General features: G+C 31.5%; 1 protein-coding gene across 1 annotated transcript in view; it reads right to left on the bottom strand.

Moving 5' to 3' along the window:
• The window catches only part of LOC134710128 (mitogen-activated protein kinase-binding protein 1-like), a 65,368-nt gene that overhangs the window by 39,448 nt on the left and 6,740 nt on the right, over window positions 1-19,180 (bottom strand). The window contains exons 3-7 of the mRNA XM_063570336.1: window positions 5,130-5,244; window positions 4,626-4,718; window positions 3,639-3,755; window positions 2,470-2,565; window positions 1,601-1,777 (exon numbers count right to left, since the gene is read on the bottom strand). Of these exons, the coding sequence (XP_063426406.1) occupies window positions 1,601-1,777; window positions 2,470-2,565; window positions 3,639-3,755; window positions 4,626-4,718; window positions 5,130-5,244 (598 nt within the window). The remainder of the gene's footprint in view (window positions 1-1,600; window positions 1,778-2,469; window positions 2,566-3,638; window positions 3,756-4,625; window positions 4,719-5,129; window positions 5,245-19,180) is intronic.

Below are 19,180 nucleotides of genomic sequence, written 5' to 3'. Positions count from 1 at the left end.
TCACAAGAACCATTACTGATGATTGGTTACAGTGAAAATCGTCAATATCAAATTTGACTTCTATTTTGTCATCAGTATCAACATATTAAAATTTGAAAAGCTAGTAAATGCAACAACGTGAATGGAAACACCATTTTACAAACTTTCTGAACTCCTGAACAGTAAAAGTCAAAATCGTCATAATTGAACTTGACCTCTATTTTGTCATAAGTAACAACATATTAAAATTTGAAAAGCTTTGGTTGAATGATTCATGAGAAAATGCACAGACACTACTGGAAACACCATTTTTCAATCTTTCAAGAACCGTAACTCCTGAACGGTAAAAGCCAAAATTGCCATTATTGAACTTGACCTCCATTTAGTCATCAGTAACAACATATTAAAATTTGGGAAGCTTTGGTAGAACAGTTCATGCGTAAATGTACAGACACAACTGGAAACGCCATTTTACGATCTTTCAAGAACCATAACTACTGAACGGTAAAAGTCGAAATCATCATTTTTTAACTTGACCTCTATTTTGTCATCAGTAACAACATAATAGAATTTGAAAAGCTTTGGTTGAACGGTTCATGAGAAAATGCACGGACACGACTGGAAACACCATTTTTCAATCTTTCAAGAACCATAACTCCTGAACGGTAAAAGTCAAAATCATCATTATTGAACTTGACCTCCATTTTGTCACCAGTAACAACATATTAAAATTTGGGAAGCTTTGGTAGAACAGTTCATGCGTAAATGCACGGACACGACTGGAAACTCCATTTTTCAATCTTTCAAGAACCATTACTCCTGAACGGTAAAAGTCAAAATCGCCATTATTGAACTTGACCTTCATTTAGTTGTCAGTAACAACATATTCAAATTTTTAAAGCTTTGGTTGAACGGTTCATGAGTTAATGCACGGACAACATTTGATTGCCGCCCGCCCGGCTGTCCAACCACCCGCCCGCCCACCGAGCATCCCCAAATCAATAACCGACATTTTTGTTACAAAAATCCGGTTAAAAATGCAATGTAAGCCATGTAGTTGTGAGGACAAACAAAGAACTGAAGAAGGCCAATGGCTGAAATATCTTGAAAAATTGGTTTATTGATACAATTAAAATAATGTTTAATAATTAACTCCAAGCAAATTCAAAACAGTAAGTCCTTTATCAAATTGCAAAATCAAAGGCTGAAACACATCAAACAAATGGAAAACAATTGTCATATTCCTGACTTGGTACAGGCATTTCCTTATGCAGAAAATGGTGGATTGAACCTGGTTGTATCACTAGCTTAACCTCTCACCTTGAATAGAATTAACTTATATTTACAACAATGGGTGAGCAAATTCTCTCAAGCTTACTTGGAATTTTCTGTAATTCAACATGAATTTAAATGGTATATATCCTACCAACTGCTAATAATAAGAGGGCAAAATAAAGTCTTCAAATACTTTCAAATATTTCAATTCTTATTCCAATATCTATCATATTTTATATCAATCTAATGTAACGCAAAAGAGCTAAGTGTCAAATAAAGTATCTGTAAAAAATAAGTTAGTTTAGAGAATGTTAACATTATTAAATATTTTGACAAAATAACATACCCTAAGTTCTGCCCATTTCTCCAGCAATCTTTTTTCATTAAAGTTACATAAATAACCAGACTGTGTTATACAGAAAACAGATTTGTTCTTCCCACAGACAACATCAGTAAAGAAATTATTCTTTAATTCTCCCAAGATGCCTGACCTTCCTGATAATGGCACTGTCTCGTTTAATATCTAAAGAGAAAAAAACATATATCTGAATGATGTACAATTCTCCTTTTAATAGTTATCAAAGGTATCAGGAGTATAATTTAGTACGCCAGACGTCTACATAAGACTCATCAGTGACGCTCATATCAAAATATACATAAAGCCAAACAAGTTCAAAGTTGAAGAGCATTGATGATCCAAAATTCAAAAAAGTTGTGCTAAATAGAGCTAAGGTACTGTGCAGCATAATTTTAATGACTACCAAAAATTTGATTTAGTTTTTCTTCAACTGATCAAACTTTTTTTTTTAAATAATGTATCTTACAAGCATTATCTTTCATGTTTTTATTTTATCATATCCTTGCGTACATCAATCTATTGTCAAAGGTTAATATTGCCCTCTTGTCTTGCTTTCATATTATATTTGAGCTTATATTCCAGAATTAAATGCATTGGGGACATGACAGGCACTTTTTTGAGATGCTGTCCACCTTTCAAATCATTTTTATTAATTTTTCTATAAATTCTTCCAAAATAAAAAAATAATGCAAACACCCATATTTAAACAACTTGTGGAATTTACATCCCCAAATCATATATTTTTGAACAGCCCCTACCTAATGCATATTTTTTGTTTTATTACTTACCAGTCACTTATATTGATGTCTTATCTACTCTTGACTGAAATAAATAAATATTTATTCCTTCATCCTTACCTTAGATTTACTACTCTCCAGGTTCCAGAATTTTACATGTCTATTGCCCACTGTAACAAACATAGAACCATCTTCTGAGAAGGCTACAGCACTAACCTGAAATTATATAATCAATGTTAAACACCGAAAATAAAAAGGCATAGTTTCAAGTGAATTCTAATATTTCTCCACTCAAAGATATTTTAACTTCAGATTTCCAACATGCAAGGATTCTTGAGCATGTGTGTGTTTAAATCTAAAATTAATTTAATGAGAGTGGGGAAATATTGTTAAATCATGAGAAATCATAAAATTGAGATGGAAATGGGGAATGTGCCAAAGAGACAACAACCCAACCATAGAAAAATCAACAGCAGAAGGTCACCAACAGGACTCCAATGCAATGAGAAATTCAGTTTCTGTGATAAGTTTTATCTGTAACTTGATTTCAATTTTTTTTGCAGATGTTTATACTAGTTGCTGTGTCAAGTTTCTGTTTTGCACCCAAAATAATCACCTACAAGTTCTTATTTTTATTATGCCCCACCTACAATAGAAGAGGGGCATTATGTTTTCTTGTCTGTACGTCCGTTCATCCATCCGTTCGTCCGTCTGTCCCGCTTCAGGTTAAAGTTTTTGGTCAAGGTAGTTTTTAATGAAGTTGAAGTCCAATCGACTTCAAACTTAGTATACATGTTCCCTATGATATGAACTTTTTAATTTTAATGCCAAATTAGAGGGTTTACCCCAATTTCACGGTTCACTGAACATAGAAAATGATAGTGCGAGTGGGGCATTGGTGTACTGGGGACACATTCTTGTTTTAATTCCTGTTTTGATACAAGATGCAATCTACAAGATATCTTATTAGTTGTCACTTATTTCCTGTTATGTCTCAACTTTACTTTTTTGGAATATTTATTGGTTGTATCTGGAGTTCCTGTTTCTACCCACACCTTTCATAACTTAAGAATTGTATTGCTTGCCATTTAACCTCCTGTTTTGAATCAGAACTTGCTTTACCAAGTATTCTAATTGTTGCCATTTGAGTTTCTATTTTGACTTACCCGGTAAAACTTTACTACTAAATGTTATATTTGTACTTCAGATCCTGTTTTCCCCAAACCTTAGTAACTTTACAATGTATTTAGATTGTCGCCAATGAGATCCTGTTTTGCCCCAGAACTTACTTTACTAGATATTTTGTTTGTTGCCACTTTATTGCCAGTTTTCCAGTTCCAAACTGCAGCCATCATATCATGCTGAGATCCTATTGATACTATGTATTTGTTATTTGGAGAAAATGCCTGAAAATACAGTCAGAATATATAAATATTATATGATTGTTAGAAATACAGTATATCATGGAAATAACAAATTAAATCTTTTCCTTCATTGTAAGATACAAAATGGGTAATGGTTTATGTGTTTGAATGATTTTACACTCGTAATTTTGGGGCCCTTTATAGCTTGTTGTTTGGTGTGAGCCAATGCTCTGTGTTGAAGGCTGTACATTGACCTATAATAGTTTACTTTTTTTTTAAATGGTTATTTCGATGGAGAGTTGAAATCATATCATGCTGAGATCCTATTGATACTATGTATTTGTTATTTGGAGAAAATGCCTGAAAATACAGTCAGAATATATAAATATTATATGATTGTTAGAAATACAGTATATCATGGAAATAACAAATTAAATCTTTTCCTTCATTGTAAGATACAAAATGGGTAATGGTTTATGTGTTTGAATGATTTTACACTCGTAATTTTGGGGCCCTTTATAGCTTGTTGTTTGGTGTGAGCCAATGCTCTGTGTTGAAGGCTGTACATTGACCTATAATAGTTTACTTTTTTTTTAAATGGTTATTTCGATGGAGAGTTGTCTCATTGGCACTCACACCACATCTTCCTATATCTATATAAAATTTAAGCGGAATTTATGTACCATTTTACAAAATATATAAGAAATCTATATTTTCAGAGAAACTAAAGAAAAGCTGAGTTTAATTGTTTATGATGGACTATAGACAGTGCAACAGGTTGTTTTTTCTATATATCTAAAATTCAACATTTTTTTTTTCCAAATCAAATCATCATATCACTAGCAGCTATAAATCTCAATTATACATTTCAGATGTTGTGACATAGAAAATTCAACAGTAATATAATATTACCACACAGTTAATGCCAAACTTGTGTCCATAGAATTCGGCCACTTGTATTTTTTCTTCCACATCCCATACACGTACTGCAGGTTGATGACCACACTGAAACAAAAAATAAACAGATGAAAGTCAATATGATAAGTCAAAAATAAGAATGCATTCTAAAATACTTCAACATTAAATGACATTATTGATATCTTGTAATTATGTTTCAATACATTTGCCACATGTGGAGTAGGATCTGCTTACCCTGTCGGAGCACCTGAGATCATCCCCAGTTTTTGGTGGAGTTTGTCTTGCTTTAAGTCTTAAGTTAACTATGTTGTGTCTTGTGTACTATTATTTGTCTGTTGGTCTTTTTATTTTTTAGCCATGGCGTTGTCAGTTTTTTTTTCAATCAATGAGTTTGGCTGTCCCTCTGGTATCTTCCGACCCTCTTTTATGTACTATGGAAAATAAATTTCCATTTCTATATCTGTAAAAATAATCCTTTACATGAAAATAATGACTTACCTCCCCTGTGACAATATTTTTGCCATCTTTAGAGAACTTGACAGCTGTGATGGTCTTTTTACAAGAGTTGATTATATGTGATTGTTTCTTCCCATTTAATAGCACTACCACACATCTGAAATGTAAACATAGATATCATTATCAAGTTGTTCTAAAATACTTATTGCGAACCCAATGATACTTTTCCACAGATTCACTTGAAAGATACCTGTTGATTTAAACTTTTGCCAGTTCTTCTGTCACATCAATTAAATACAATAGCTTTTATTCTCTGTGTAGTTTATTCACTGGGAACTTTAAATTTCTTTTAGGAGAAATCTATCACTCATTGATTAATTTACCCGAGTAAAAAATGTTTTCAAAATAGACAAACATACATGTTTATATAACTAAGAATAATGCATGTGATGATGTATTTATCCAATATGGGAACTAAGAAACATTTCTTTTAACAATTTGGAGTAAATTTTTCTGTTAAAGACTATTCTGATGAAGAAAAGTAAATAGATTGGGGTCCTACATAAAAAAAAATCAATGGAAATGAGGACAGGGGACACTGAACTACTCACTGTAATTGAATGATTATGTTTACGTTCATGTACCAAGTCAGGAAGATGGCCATTGTTATATTATTGTTCGTTTCTGTGTGTGTTGCATTTTAATGTTGTCTCGTTTGTTTTCTCTTATTTTTGAGATATTAAGATAAGACGTGGCACGGTACTTGTTTATCCCAAATTCATGTATTTGGTTTAGATGTGATATTTGTTATTCTCGTGGGATTTTGTCTGATGCTTGGTTCGTTTCTGTGTGTGTTGCGTTTCGGTGTTGTGTCGTTGTTTTCCTATTATATTTAATGCATTTCCCTCGGTTTTAGTTTGTTACCCGGATTTTGTTTTTTGTCCATGGATTTACGAGTTTTGAACAGCGTTATACTACTGTTTCCTTTATTTATATATATGTGTAAATTAAAGTTATATTGTTTACTTATTTTGTATGTCACAAACTTAATGTTTAAAGTCATAAGAAACCTCAAATCAAAAAAAAATAATGCATATGTTTTTTATAACTCAATGGATAGTTTTCATTGTAAAACTTATGTACATATACTTTTTTCTGAAGAAAATTCTTTAATTTATTCATATTTAGAAGAAGTTTACTTTATTTGAATTGCTTCCTTCCAGCAAGCAATTCCCCCGATATATTTTCCGTATGCAAGGTGAACTCAGTGTGACCCATCTCGTAAAAATCCGGTGACCACAATACGCATGGATGTCCTTAAAATGAACTATTATCTGAATTTACATGTTAAACACGTGCTCATTTTCCATGCTTTTTTGTTTATTTTTCGTCACTTGTTGACAAACAGGTGACAATCGTTAAACTTCGGCTTCAAAACACGAACTTTAATTACCTGCCATATTTTCACAACAACACTGACCGATTGAAAAAAAAATTGACGATTATACGAAATTTACACGAAAAAAATGATAAATTCGAGCACAGAAGACTAAGTTTATGATGTTTGTATGCATTGGTTTAAGAATAGGAAGAACTTTATTTTTCACCGGTCACTCGTTTCTTATGACTTTAAAGTTTATATGGCAATAAATATTTGAATTTAAAAGTTTATTCATGGTTTTTTTGCACGAAGAAGTTTTTTCCAAGGACACTAGAAAAAAAATTGTGTAAAATTGTGAATTTGGGACATAAACATGATAAAGCAAATAACACAAAATATTTGAAAATATGCCAGCATTGTATATTGTCAGCGACTGTATACCACAAATAATTGTTCCATCAATATATTTGACTAATTGCATAACCAAATAGCATGGCTTAGCATAAAATCTTATTTAATGATCTTAGTTGCAAGTTAAAATGCACAGTATTAAGATGGTAAAGAATGTTTCATCAATAAAAATATAGATCAATTAAGACTTAATTTGCAGGGGCAGATCCAGTCATTTTAAAAACGGGGGGGGGTTCCAACTATATGCTCCCATTCAAATGCATTGACCGTCTAAAAAAAAGGGGGGTTCCAACCACTGGAAACCCCCCTGGATCGTCAATGATTTGATTTTCATCATTTATCTGTCAACGATACAAAATCTCTGTGTGAAGATTGGTAAGTGATAAAAAAATCATCTCATGAACAGATGCATCAACACAGATTCACAACAAAATAAAATCTAGAAATAATCTAATTACAATCTTTTTATATTAAACAAGGACATATAAAAAAATCCCACGACAGTACTCTCTCACAAATCACCAATATGATAATATCACTTGATAAAAAAGGCACAAAAATCTTCATTCTATATTATATGCATTGATGAAAAGAAACTACAAAAGGCATAATAACAATAATAGATGGTCCTTGATCATGCCATTACATTAATTAATGGTGTATTGAAGTAATTATCATTGTTACAATGTCATGCTACAATGAAAAGAATACATGAATGTGTCTGGGAAATAAATTATCTTCTATCACAATTATACACAAGGCTATAACAAACTATATGTCTGTTTAGATTGGCTGTAAAAAAAACTATTTGTATGATGTAATTATTCTAGGAAGAAAATAATTATCCTCAATTACTTAAAAAAAAATTAAGAAATATCCATAGCCTGGAGAAAAAAAATTATTTACCAGTTCAGTGATAATGAACGCCATACGTACTTATTTCCAAATTGTACACAAGACACTAAAATTAAAATAATACAAGACTTAAAGGCCACAGGCTCCTGACTTGGGACAGGTGCAACAATGCGGCGGGGTTAAACATGTTTATAAGATCTAAACCCTTCCCCTATACCTCTAGCCAATGTAGAAAAGTAAACATTGAATGTTCCCTATTCCTACCTTTAGGATAATGAAATAAGATCAAAACATTCTAATTTTCAAATTAATCAATTGTTAAATGTGGTTCAATTCAGTGGATGTAGCAAACCATTTTTAAACATCTCTTAATTGTAATATCTAAAATGTCTCATCAATTTTTATGGCCTTATTGTGTTGTGAGCAATAACAAGATTGGGCATCCAAATTACACCACACCCCACCCAATCTATATTTCTATGTTCATTGACAGTGAGGTTTGGTCAATTCCTTAATTTGACATATAATTTATAAGGAGTGCACATCCACATGATGAAGTGTACCAAATTTCAAGCTGTTGTGACCATCTCTTATGGAAAACTATCATTACCAAAATTTTTAATATGAGACTATCATATTTCTGTGTTCAACGATCCATGAAAATGGTAAGTAGCACTGCATTACCTTAATTAACTTTCATCCTGATACTGGATAGACAAATCAAAAGAACACAACAGAAACAAATTACCCCAGCCACTCAAGTACTGTAGACAGAACATGAAAGGCCCCATTTCTCAAATATTCGACCCAGGTAAAACATCTTATTTTATCTCATGGCCTTATAATGGTGCACATGGACCAATGCACTCAGGTGATAATTGTGGTTTTTCATCCTCACACAAACAAATGCAGGTGAAAATACTAAGATCACTACACCCTTTTTTCTTTGTATGACATGATCAAAGTGAATCTTAAAGAAACAATTAAATTTAACTGTTAATTTCTACTTCAATGAACTTTATGTATACCTTCTTATTCATACTCTATTATGTTATAGCTTTATAAAAGCTTTAAAGATGGGAAAAACATTAAATAGCTTATATCAGCCTCTCAAATTTTAATCTTCACCTGACCTACCACCACCTACGTCACTTCAAATGTTATATATTGATATAGAATTACTCATCTTTTAGCCATAAATAAATTTATATAATGCTTTACAAACTGTTTAAGTGATCTTATGAATATGTTGTAATACAGTAACAACACCAATATCATAAAAAAAATACTTCTTTTTGTTGTGATCAGAAATTGAAATTTTGTATCTGCTTGTTCTTTTGAAGATTTACAAATCCTCTTCATTTGTACGTGACAATCTTCAGTTAACAACAAAACTCAAATAGCCCTCAAAATAGAATTCTATCATCTAACCACTAAATGTCTAGCTAGGTCCAACAGATCTTAGGGGTCCTTGGGCTCTTAATATAACTAGAAATCTATCATCTAACCACTAGATGTCTAGCTAGGTCCAACAGATCTTAGGGGTCCTTGGGCTCCTAATATAACTAGAAATCTATCATCTAACCACTAGATGTCTAGCTAGGTCCAACAGATCTTAGGGGTCCTTGGGCTCCTAATATAACTAGAAATCTATCATCTAACCACTAGATGTCTAGCTAGGTCCAACAGATCTTAGGGGTCCTTGGGCTCCTAATATAACTAGAAATCTATCATCTAACCACTAGATGTCTAGCTAGGTCTAACAGATCTAAGGGGTCCTTGGGCTCCTAATATAACTAGAAATCTATCATCTAACCACTAAATGTCTAGCTAGGTCTAACAGATCTAAGAGCTCCTTGGGCTCCTAATATAACTACAATTCTATCATCTAACCACTAAATGTCTAGCTAGGTCTAACAGGTCTAAGGGGTCCTTGGGCTCCTAATATAACTACAATTCTATCATCTAACCACTAACTGTCTAGCTAGGTCTAACAGGTCTTAGGGGTCCTTGGGTTCCTAATATAACTTAGAATTCTATCAGCTAACCACTAGATGTCTAGCTAGGTCTAACAGATCTTAGGGGTCCTTGGGCTCCTAATATAACTAGAATTCTATCATCTAACCACTAAATGTCTAGCTAGGACTAACAGATCTAAGGGGTCCTTGGGCTCCTAATATAACTAGAATTTTTCGGGGTCCTTGGGCTCCTAATATAACTAGAATTTACGGGGTCCTTGGGCTCCTAATATAACCAGAATTTAAGGTAGACTGATACAATCAAGCAGGTGCATACTTGTGGTCTGTACAGCAGTCCAGGTAAAATGTTAATCAAAGGAGTTAGTTTGATAAGTGCCATATTTGGCCCCAATTATAAAGTTCATAGTGACAAGACAATAATTGTTTTAAGTTGACTTTAAGACATGTGAGAAAGCTAAACAGAGCTGTTTTTGTCAAAGTTTAATTCTAACACATTGATTTTTACAATCCAAAAAGGTAAAGATAAGGGATTTTGGTGAAATTTGACAAAATCAGCGGGATTTCAACCAAATAAAGGACCAGGAAACATAGAGCGCAGGCGTCGACAAGCTTAATATTCAAATAAGACATGTTAAATGCCTTCATAAACATTATTTTAAAAGATCTTTGCTGTCGACGTATGCGCTCTATGTTTCCTGTCAAATAATCTTTGGAAAATTACCCATTTTCATTGATTTTTTCGTGAAAAATCAATACGAGTATATAAACTTGTGACGTCATAATGAAACGCAGAAACGTAAAATTTCAAAAAAATGGCTTATATCCTATCTAGTCAATGTATCAGCTATAATTTATCGTGTTATTGGTCAATAAATCCGAATTTGAAATTTACACTAAAAAAGGGGGCCATTTTAGGACCTTTTCAAACATACTCCTTTGAATGAATTATAATGAAGCCTCTTTATACAAGCACCATGACTGAGCAAAATTTTTCCTCACAGCACTGTCGGCTTAAAGACAGACATCCCACTACCAAGACACTTTTGAATTCAAAACATTGCTTGAATTGTTCTTAGTTTTGAATGTTATAAGCATTGCAAAGAAGAAGACAATACCAAGCTTTTCATAATTTGTTGAAGTTATTTGCTTTAGAGAAAAGCATCAAAGACCAAATTACCAATTCTGTAATATTTGGTTTGACACTGAGAGGGATTTTATCTGTAAACTAACACATCTAACAGAAGGTGGAGTCAGTGTAGGTAAAATTAGTGACCCAGACTTTGATGTACTAATTCAAAGGCTTATGATGGTGGAATATCGTTGATACATGAGTGTATCAATGAAAATTTGGAAGAAAAATCAACACAGAAAAATAAATGTGCAGATGGATTGATGCTAACCAACTCTATAAACAAGAACAGTATCTAAAGAAACTATCTAAAGAAAATGTTGTGTCTTCTGTCTTTAATAACCAAAATTTGATTTAAATTTATGGAATGCTTCAAAAACAGTTTGACAGTGAAAATGTTTGTCAAAGGGGTTGAAAAATCACATCTATAAATTATATTTACTTTTGTAATTCATGTAAACTTGTACATGTTATAAAAGGTAAAGCATATGTCATAAATATCTATATCACCTGGTTGTTAATTAGATATCTAAACATTTATTGACCTAAGGATTAGGATACACATGTTCTAAGATAACCCAAAAACACAATATATACTTAAACATGAAATGGTTTACACATTCGTCAAAATTCTATCGGAAGTTCATCAATATAACCAACAAAACTAACAATTAGAGTTTAAATTTGATTGACTTGTTAAGGTAAATAACCTCAAACGATTAAAGAAACAAAACAAACATAAGGCCGTTTATTGGTCATTCAGGTATGCAAACAAACCCTTAAAACGTTAAATATTTGTACATATAATGTTCAAATCGCATTCTTTTATAATACGAAGATGTATGTTAAATTGGGGTCAATTTCTCCACTACATGTAAACTGACCTGAACTTAGAATAAAATATAATGTTCAAGTCACATTATTTCAAATATGAGTATGAGGTCAATTTCTACAATATGTGAAAATTGAACAGGACTTTGAATAACATAATGTTTTTAAAAGTAATATTTCTTTATAAAACAAAGATGTACGTATGTTTAATTAAGGTAAATTTCTAAATTACATGAAGACTGACCAGAACTTTGAATAACTTCTCTCAATACTGATGTTTTTTTTTTCAATGGCAGATGGGTATTTTTTGTCCAAATTTTTACCCTAGATGTATTTTAAGAATTGATTACAGATAATTACCATAGGTTTTTTGTGATGACTGATTGTCCATTTGTTTGTGAGTTCTATAATAACTAGATATCATATGATTTTGTTTCGGACAGGTGCCAAACTACAATGAACATTGAAAACCAGTATACTGTTTACATATAAGGGGGGTAGGTGGGGTCCTGATCCCGGCCTTAAAACACAAAATCTAGAGGTCCCTAAATGAAATAAATTAAAATAAGGACATCGTAAAAATTCATTAAAAGAATTCCCGGATCCCGAAAGGGTCAATCCCAAAATCTCCAGCTAAAAAACAGCGATCCCAGACTGAGAGTCCCTAAAGGATCTATCCCCCCTCACATATACAACATTTTCAGTAAGAATGTTTATCAAAAGATTATCATCAAACTATTTAGCTTTCAACTTTTACTCTTAAACTGAACAGATATAGTTCAATATAAACAGCTTCCAAGATTAAAACTATTATATTTCTTTCTGATGAAAGATGCATACTGAAATTAAATATTTAAAATATCTGCATCAAAATTTATTCTTTTATGCAAAAATTCATCTAAAAACAGTTATTTTCATAAAATAAATGTTTTTATTGCTAAAAGATATAAATAATTCATATCTTTCAAAATATAAATATAATAAGTCCAAGACATTGTGTGAGGCAAAATATTCAGGGCAAACCAGATCAACTTAACATTACAACACTTTCACACATACAAAAAAACCATACTGGGAAATAGATTAGATCTCTGCCAGGTGTAACAGTAACAATTACATGCAAGATTCTATGTCAGCTGGATCCACCACATGACTTTAATTGCTATCTATCATTATCTACCGACATATACTACTTCTAAACTATTGAAAACTCAAGGTCCTTCAAAGACAACTGCTAACATATGAAACTCATTATAACAATATCTTCTTTACATACCAAATACCTAACCACCGATCATCTGTCTCAGGAAAAACAAGCAAATATCTAGTATTTCTATTATTCATTTTACATATCAACGAAAAGCAGAGGAATTAACCTTTTTCTCAAAACAAAGATATTTGCAGTTGCAGAGAATCGCAGTCTTATATTTCGCAGATGAAAAAAATAAAGACAAAAAGCAGAAATTGCTTATCATAATAAAGCGAAGACAATTTAAATGCCAAAGGAACAAGAAAGCAATTAAATGTATCTTTATTATGCATCAGAAATATAACTCACATGGAGATTGCATAAACCTTTAGTTTACCAAACAAAATATCTATTAGATGGTATAATTTCATGTTATATAGAATCCTTGATTTCTGCGACCTTTAAATAAGTGTGCCTAAGTCTATTGACAAGTACATGTATACTAAAAATTCATATTGCTTAAGATAGTATTATCCCATGCTATAAAATCTTTGATTTCTGTTACCTTTAGATTATTGTGGTTCTCATACCCGTAGCCAGAGGGGTTTGGGGGTTGGAACCCCCCCCCCCCCCTTGAAATCAAATAAGCACTGTTAAAGTCAACGTTTTGTTCAAATTGTGACTGTTAAATTCAAGTTCATGAGTCCAACGAACCCCAACCCCCTAGGAAATTCCTGGTTATGGGCCTGGTACTGATGAAGACACTTGTACCGAAATATATCTGTTTGCTGCAGAGAAAACAGAATAAAATGGTTTGCAAACAATGTGCATTGTCAGGTAAATTTCACAGAAATTCCTTTGTGCATGCAGCAACATAGTATTCTCAATCTTTTGCATCATATTCCGTAGATGCAACAATGAAAATTATGTTATCAAAAAATAATGACATTTCTAAATAGAGCCTGTTCTAGTCTTTTCATGAAGCAATTGGAAAAAGTTAATATTTAGGATACCATGTGGACAGGTCAATTGATTTTCAAATGATGTTTATATCTTCAATCTGTGAATATATTTGTAAATGTTTTAATTTACACTCACGATCATTAACATTTGAAAAGCGTCTTTTAATGTTTTAAGTTAATTGACGTTTATTCCTGCAACCCATGTTTGTGCAGTCCAGTATATATCAGTTTAAAGGTAGAAGCACATTAAATGTACACAAGAATCATCAGTGGTGCATATATAAATCAATATCGCTAATCAGCCAAATCAAAAGAGAAGTTGAAGGGAATTAAAAAACAATTTTTTGTGGATTTGATGATAAAACTCACTGGATCACATTCCCATAGGTCAAGGAAATTGCAGACTTTGGCAAAAATATGAAAGGAAATATCCATAAAAATGCAAGTTTTCCTCAATCCACAAAATTTGTACACACGAAAAAAAAAGAATCCACAGTATCCCATCTCTATGAATTTATATCTGCACCTTATTTTGACATGTTTGTCCTCAGCATATGTTTTTGTGTTGAAGATTCATTAATGAATACCTCAAATCTACATTTTTATCCCTCTAATTATATGCAATACTCAGTAACACAGTAAACCTTGTAACTTATTAGTTAATTAAAACTGCCTTGGAAACATCTCAATACAAGTGCAAATCAATAGACCTGAGTCAATACAAACATAGTTTTAAGCTAGAGCTGGCATCTGTCCTTATTACTAATGTGCAGCACCCCAATTCCTGTTTAATTGATACTACATTGTATATATATAGCAATTGAAAAAGCTCAAATATTTAGGTAAAATAACAATCGTTTTCTTTAATTTTCTTTTTCAAATTTATTTTCTTTTAAATTTGCATATTCAAGCTTTGTTTACAAATGGAGCAAATTCCATTTCAAAGTTAATGAGAATGGATATTATCCCGAGATACAAGTAAGATGGACAAATGAACTGTTGATACTTGTATGCAAGTTTGAAGCTGAAGAGTTAGATTGTCATAATAATGTAAACATCAACAACTTTTCCATTCTCAATTTTATGTTATTGCCAAAATAGTGATCAACAGATTACTATTGGTCTCTCCAACTCAAAGATGTTACTCGCCCTTCAATTAATTTGTACATGAGAACTACCTTTTTCATTTGAAAAACCATTAATATATAAATATGGCATCTTTTAATGAAAAAGAAAGAACCAATTGTGTTGACAGCTTTGGTCCAAATATCTATTTTAGTCTTGACATATTCGTTTATTCATATATATATATGTTTACTTTTTTAACATCATTTAAACAAGCAAGAAACTCAATTAAAGTCTTCTAAAAATGACAAAATATTGAACTGATATGACTCTAAAAAAAACTTGTGTATAAATATGTGATAAAAGATTTGAATGAGGGCAGTTTAAAATGTTCTACTTCATCTTTGTAACTCATGAATGCATTATACAAAATTATAAATAAAATGTATATAGTGAAGGCTTCGATTCAACGAACAAACTGTGTCTTATGTATGTATACAGTGAGAGCTACGATTCAACGAACAAACTGTGTCTTATAAATGTTATCTACATTAAATGTTAATAAATATTACATAAATATTTTGCACATCATTAAACTTGAATTGAATTGAATTAAAATCCGGTGGTCTGTTATCGTTGATCTTAAATATAGTGACCTGCAGCGATGAAAAGCATGTCTTTGTAGGAAGTCTAAAGATATATATGTGGGGGACAAGCAAAATAAATATGTGACTTGACCTTGAAATATAGACTTCGTTCCATGTATAGTATACAACCGTAATTGTATACATATAAAGTCAATTTATACATATACTATTTCACTTGTATACATTTTGTACATGTAATACAAGGCAAAGATCTTATATAACCTTATTTTTACAACACAAAAATAAACATCGGGAAATATTTAGTACACCAAATTGAAATGTAAACTGAAACTGGAGAAAAAAAGATCAGATTCAGAAATTTACAAAATGATATTTATTCACAAATCAATTGCGAGTTGAGGTTTTTTTAAACAGCAGTCATAAACTTTCGTTTGCAGTGGTCATGGTGGTTGTGCAAAAGTTCCTATTTATGAACCTTAAGAACTGGAATTGATTTAAAAAAATTATTAAAATTTAATCATGTTTTAAATTGTTTTTTTACAATACATTTTTTAGCCACAGAAAAACTATACCAATGTACCTTTGTAGAATTACAATTATTATACCCCTTCAGAAAAGTTTCACTTTAAAATATATTCTTGTTGACGTTAATAAGTAGTTTTTTAGAACTTTAAAAGTGAACAATGCAAATTCGTTCATTAACAACTGTAAATTGTTTGACCTCACATAATTATTTGTGTTTTAAAAAATGTCCTTAAGCAATTATATATTACAAAAGATTTGAATCGAAAACTACATAAGTTGACAACATACAAATGTTTTTAAATTTCTTATGTAAATGTGAACAAGCCCGATTTATCAAACATAACAGTCTGGCCGATGGTGAAAGTATAATTACGGGATGTCAACATACATATTTTTTCATGTTACCCACTTAAATTCTCCTTGAAACATCAAAACACCTTAAATAAAGTTTTAAAAATCCTTTAATAACATCTTTTTACAATAAAGCACCTGGTTATTTTTTAATAATCTTTACCTGAATAAGAAATACGCAACTTGATGTTGGTGTTTTTTTATTTTCTGGCTGCTTTACACTATTTTGAATTTATAATTTGTTAGGTAAAATGCTGTTTTACAATATTTCTCATTAAAAACACACCTAACATGGTCTAGATCTTATAATACAATGTACAGTTCTCTAGGCAATGAGAATGTATGAGACAGACATATGTAGGATAAGACCCACAGGCTCTGTTTATATAACTAGCTTTGTGTGTTTAACAAAACAATTGTAGAAGAATATTGTATATAAATATAACTATAAAATGTTAAATTGAAAACTCACATCCTTTCATTCTTTTACATGTACTTTTGCCAGGATTTTGAGAAAACGAAAACGCAGGGTGTTTTGAGCCATCTCATGGGACAATTGTTCCCAATTCATATTTGGAAAATCCTGAATCCAGGACTAGCTATATATACATGTAGCTAGTATTATGTTGAGTGATTTGCAACAAAAAACAACAAAAGAGAAAGACAAAGTTATTAGAATGATGAGACCACTAGTACCGAGTCCAGTCCTAAACCCTGAGAAACTTTCATCACCTTAAACTTTTCCCTCTGGAGTGCTGGACAAAACAGATAGAAAATTCAGAAGTATCAAACAATATCAAGTATCATCATGATCATACTGTAAATTGATACAGACATAAGGGAGCACTCTGTTAGAAGTGAGACGTTTAGTATTATTGTTCGTACTTGAAGTAGATTGATTTGTACTAAAAATCACACATATACTACAATGGAACAGAAAACTGTGTTATATTAAAGTTACAATACACATAGTAGTCATTATTTGCATTATCAGGACCCTAAAGGGATGTTGAATTGCTGCTGCACAAACTCAATGATACAATTGCTTTAATTTACAACTCCATTGCAACATTTTGTTTCTTTGCAGAATTTTTTACATTTAGCATCTACTTTTCCAAAGACTGGAAAATTACCATTAGTTACATAAATTCATTTTGTTAATCTGAAGATTTTTATAGACAAATGATAGATTTCTAAAATTTCATTGCTGTTTTAGTTTTCTTCAGTTATTATTTTTTGATCAATTTCACTTATTAAGCATGGTGAAATCGTTTCATATGTTGAATTATGTATTATTTTCAGAAACAAACAGCTGAAAAAGCAAAAGACATCTTGAGAAAAAAAATATGTAGTACATGTACAATGACAAGCGTCATTACAATATATGAATCCCATATTCACCCTACATGTTATGATGTAATCTAGTAAATTTGTGATTACGTCTAACAGACTTGACATCAATAGTATATTCCCCAACATAAAAATTTAATTCGTAACAAAACACAATAAATGAATGGCCAGAAAGACACATGGACATGGCTGTGTGGTAACCTCTTTGTGCTCATTGTAGGCCTGATGTCTCATAATAATGACCATTACCCCATATGGTGTTTATTCATACAGCATTCATTTCATACATGTGGTATTATATACAATGTATAGTATATATCTATTACATCTAACAAGCAGATTTAATCAATAGAGATTGTATCATGAACGTCATCCTCTGAATACAATGTATATAATATCCAAAGAATACCGAAATAAAAAAATACAATTAAAAAGATTCTCCCAACATCGTTTTTCCATTAACTTCCAAAAAATACAGAAATAAAAATAATACAATGAAAGAGATTCCGCCAGCATCATCTTTCCAATAACTTCCAAAAAAATATAGAAATAAAAAAAAAAAACACAGAAAAAGAGCCATTACTGGACAACCTCAGAGTCGGGTCAAACCCAATATAGCCGTAAATCCCCAGTAATGATATATCAAATTTGGTCATAATGGACCTATTAGTTAATGTGATTGTATGATACCTGTGGTGTCATTGTAATAGAAAGCTTATTATCTAGACCAGATAAACACTCTTCAATTATGGTATGATGGATTTACTTAATTTGGAGAAGATTTAAATGTCCATAGGATCACCTGTCGGTGTATTGTTGATCACACCCACACTACACTCTTCCCTAAGATAAAAGGAAAGTGATAGACTTATCTTTAAAAGGTAGTAAAACTCACATCAATACAAAAATTGTTAAACTTTCCAAGTTTATTTGTAAATTTTCACAACCTTGGCCCAGTTATCAAATATCATTGTAAAGATTTTCAATAAAATAATGCCAAGACTATATAATCATCACAAACATAAGGCAATATAAATATATTCTGTTCTGAGCTTTTCATACATGTTTATCATTGATCCTATTATGCCTTTGAAGGTGTTTTTAAAAAAAATCTGGTTCTACTTTAGTGAACTTCAAAACATGCCCGAAAAAAATAAATAATAGATAACCCACACACGAAGATGATGTTTTGGTGAAAAGATTAACCATCAATTCATTCTATAACATGTACATGTACAAATGTACTGTCACAATAAAATGCTGTTACAGTAACCTGCCTGCATGCCTCGAGACAGGACGTTTATGGGTTAAATCTAATGCCAGGTCCAATGAAAGACTTTAAAATTGGTATCTGATGATATGCTTCGAAAAATTCTCAAGAACATCTCAAATAAGTGCAAAGTCTAGTTGGATTGGAGTCTGAACAATATGTCTGGTTTGAGTGACATGACTTGACA

The sequence above is a fragment of the Mytilus trossulus genome, chromosome 3 (genome assembly GCF_036588685.1).
Source record: "Mytilus trossulus isolate FHL-02 chromosome 3, PNRI_Mtr1.1.1.hap1, whole genome shotgun sequence".
Taxonomy (NCBI): domain Eukaryota; kingdom Metazoa; phylum Mollusca; class Bivalvia; order Mytilida; family Mytilidae; genus Mytilus; species Mytilus trossulus.
The sequence above is the reverse complement of the archived record's forward strand: the minus strand, read 5'-3'. Positions and strand labels throughout refer to the sequence as shown.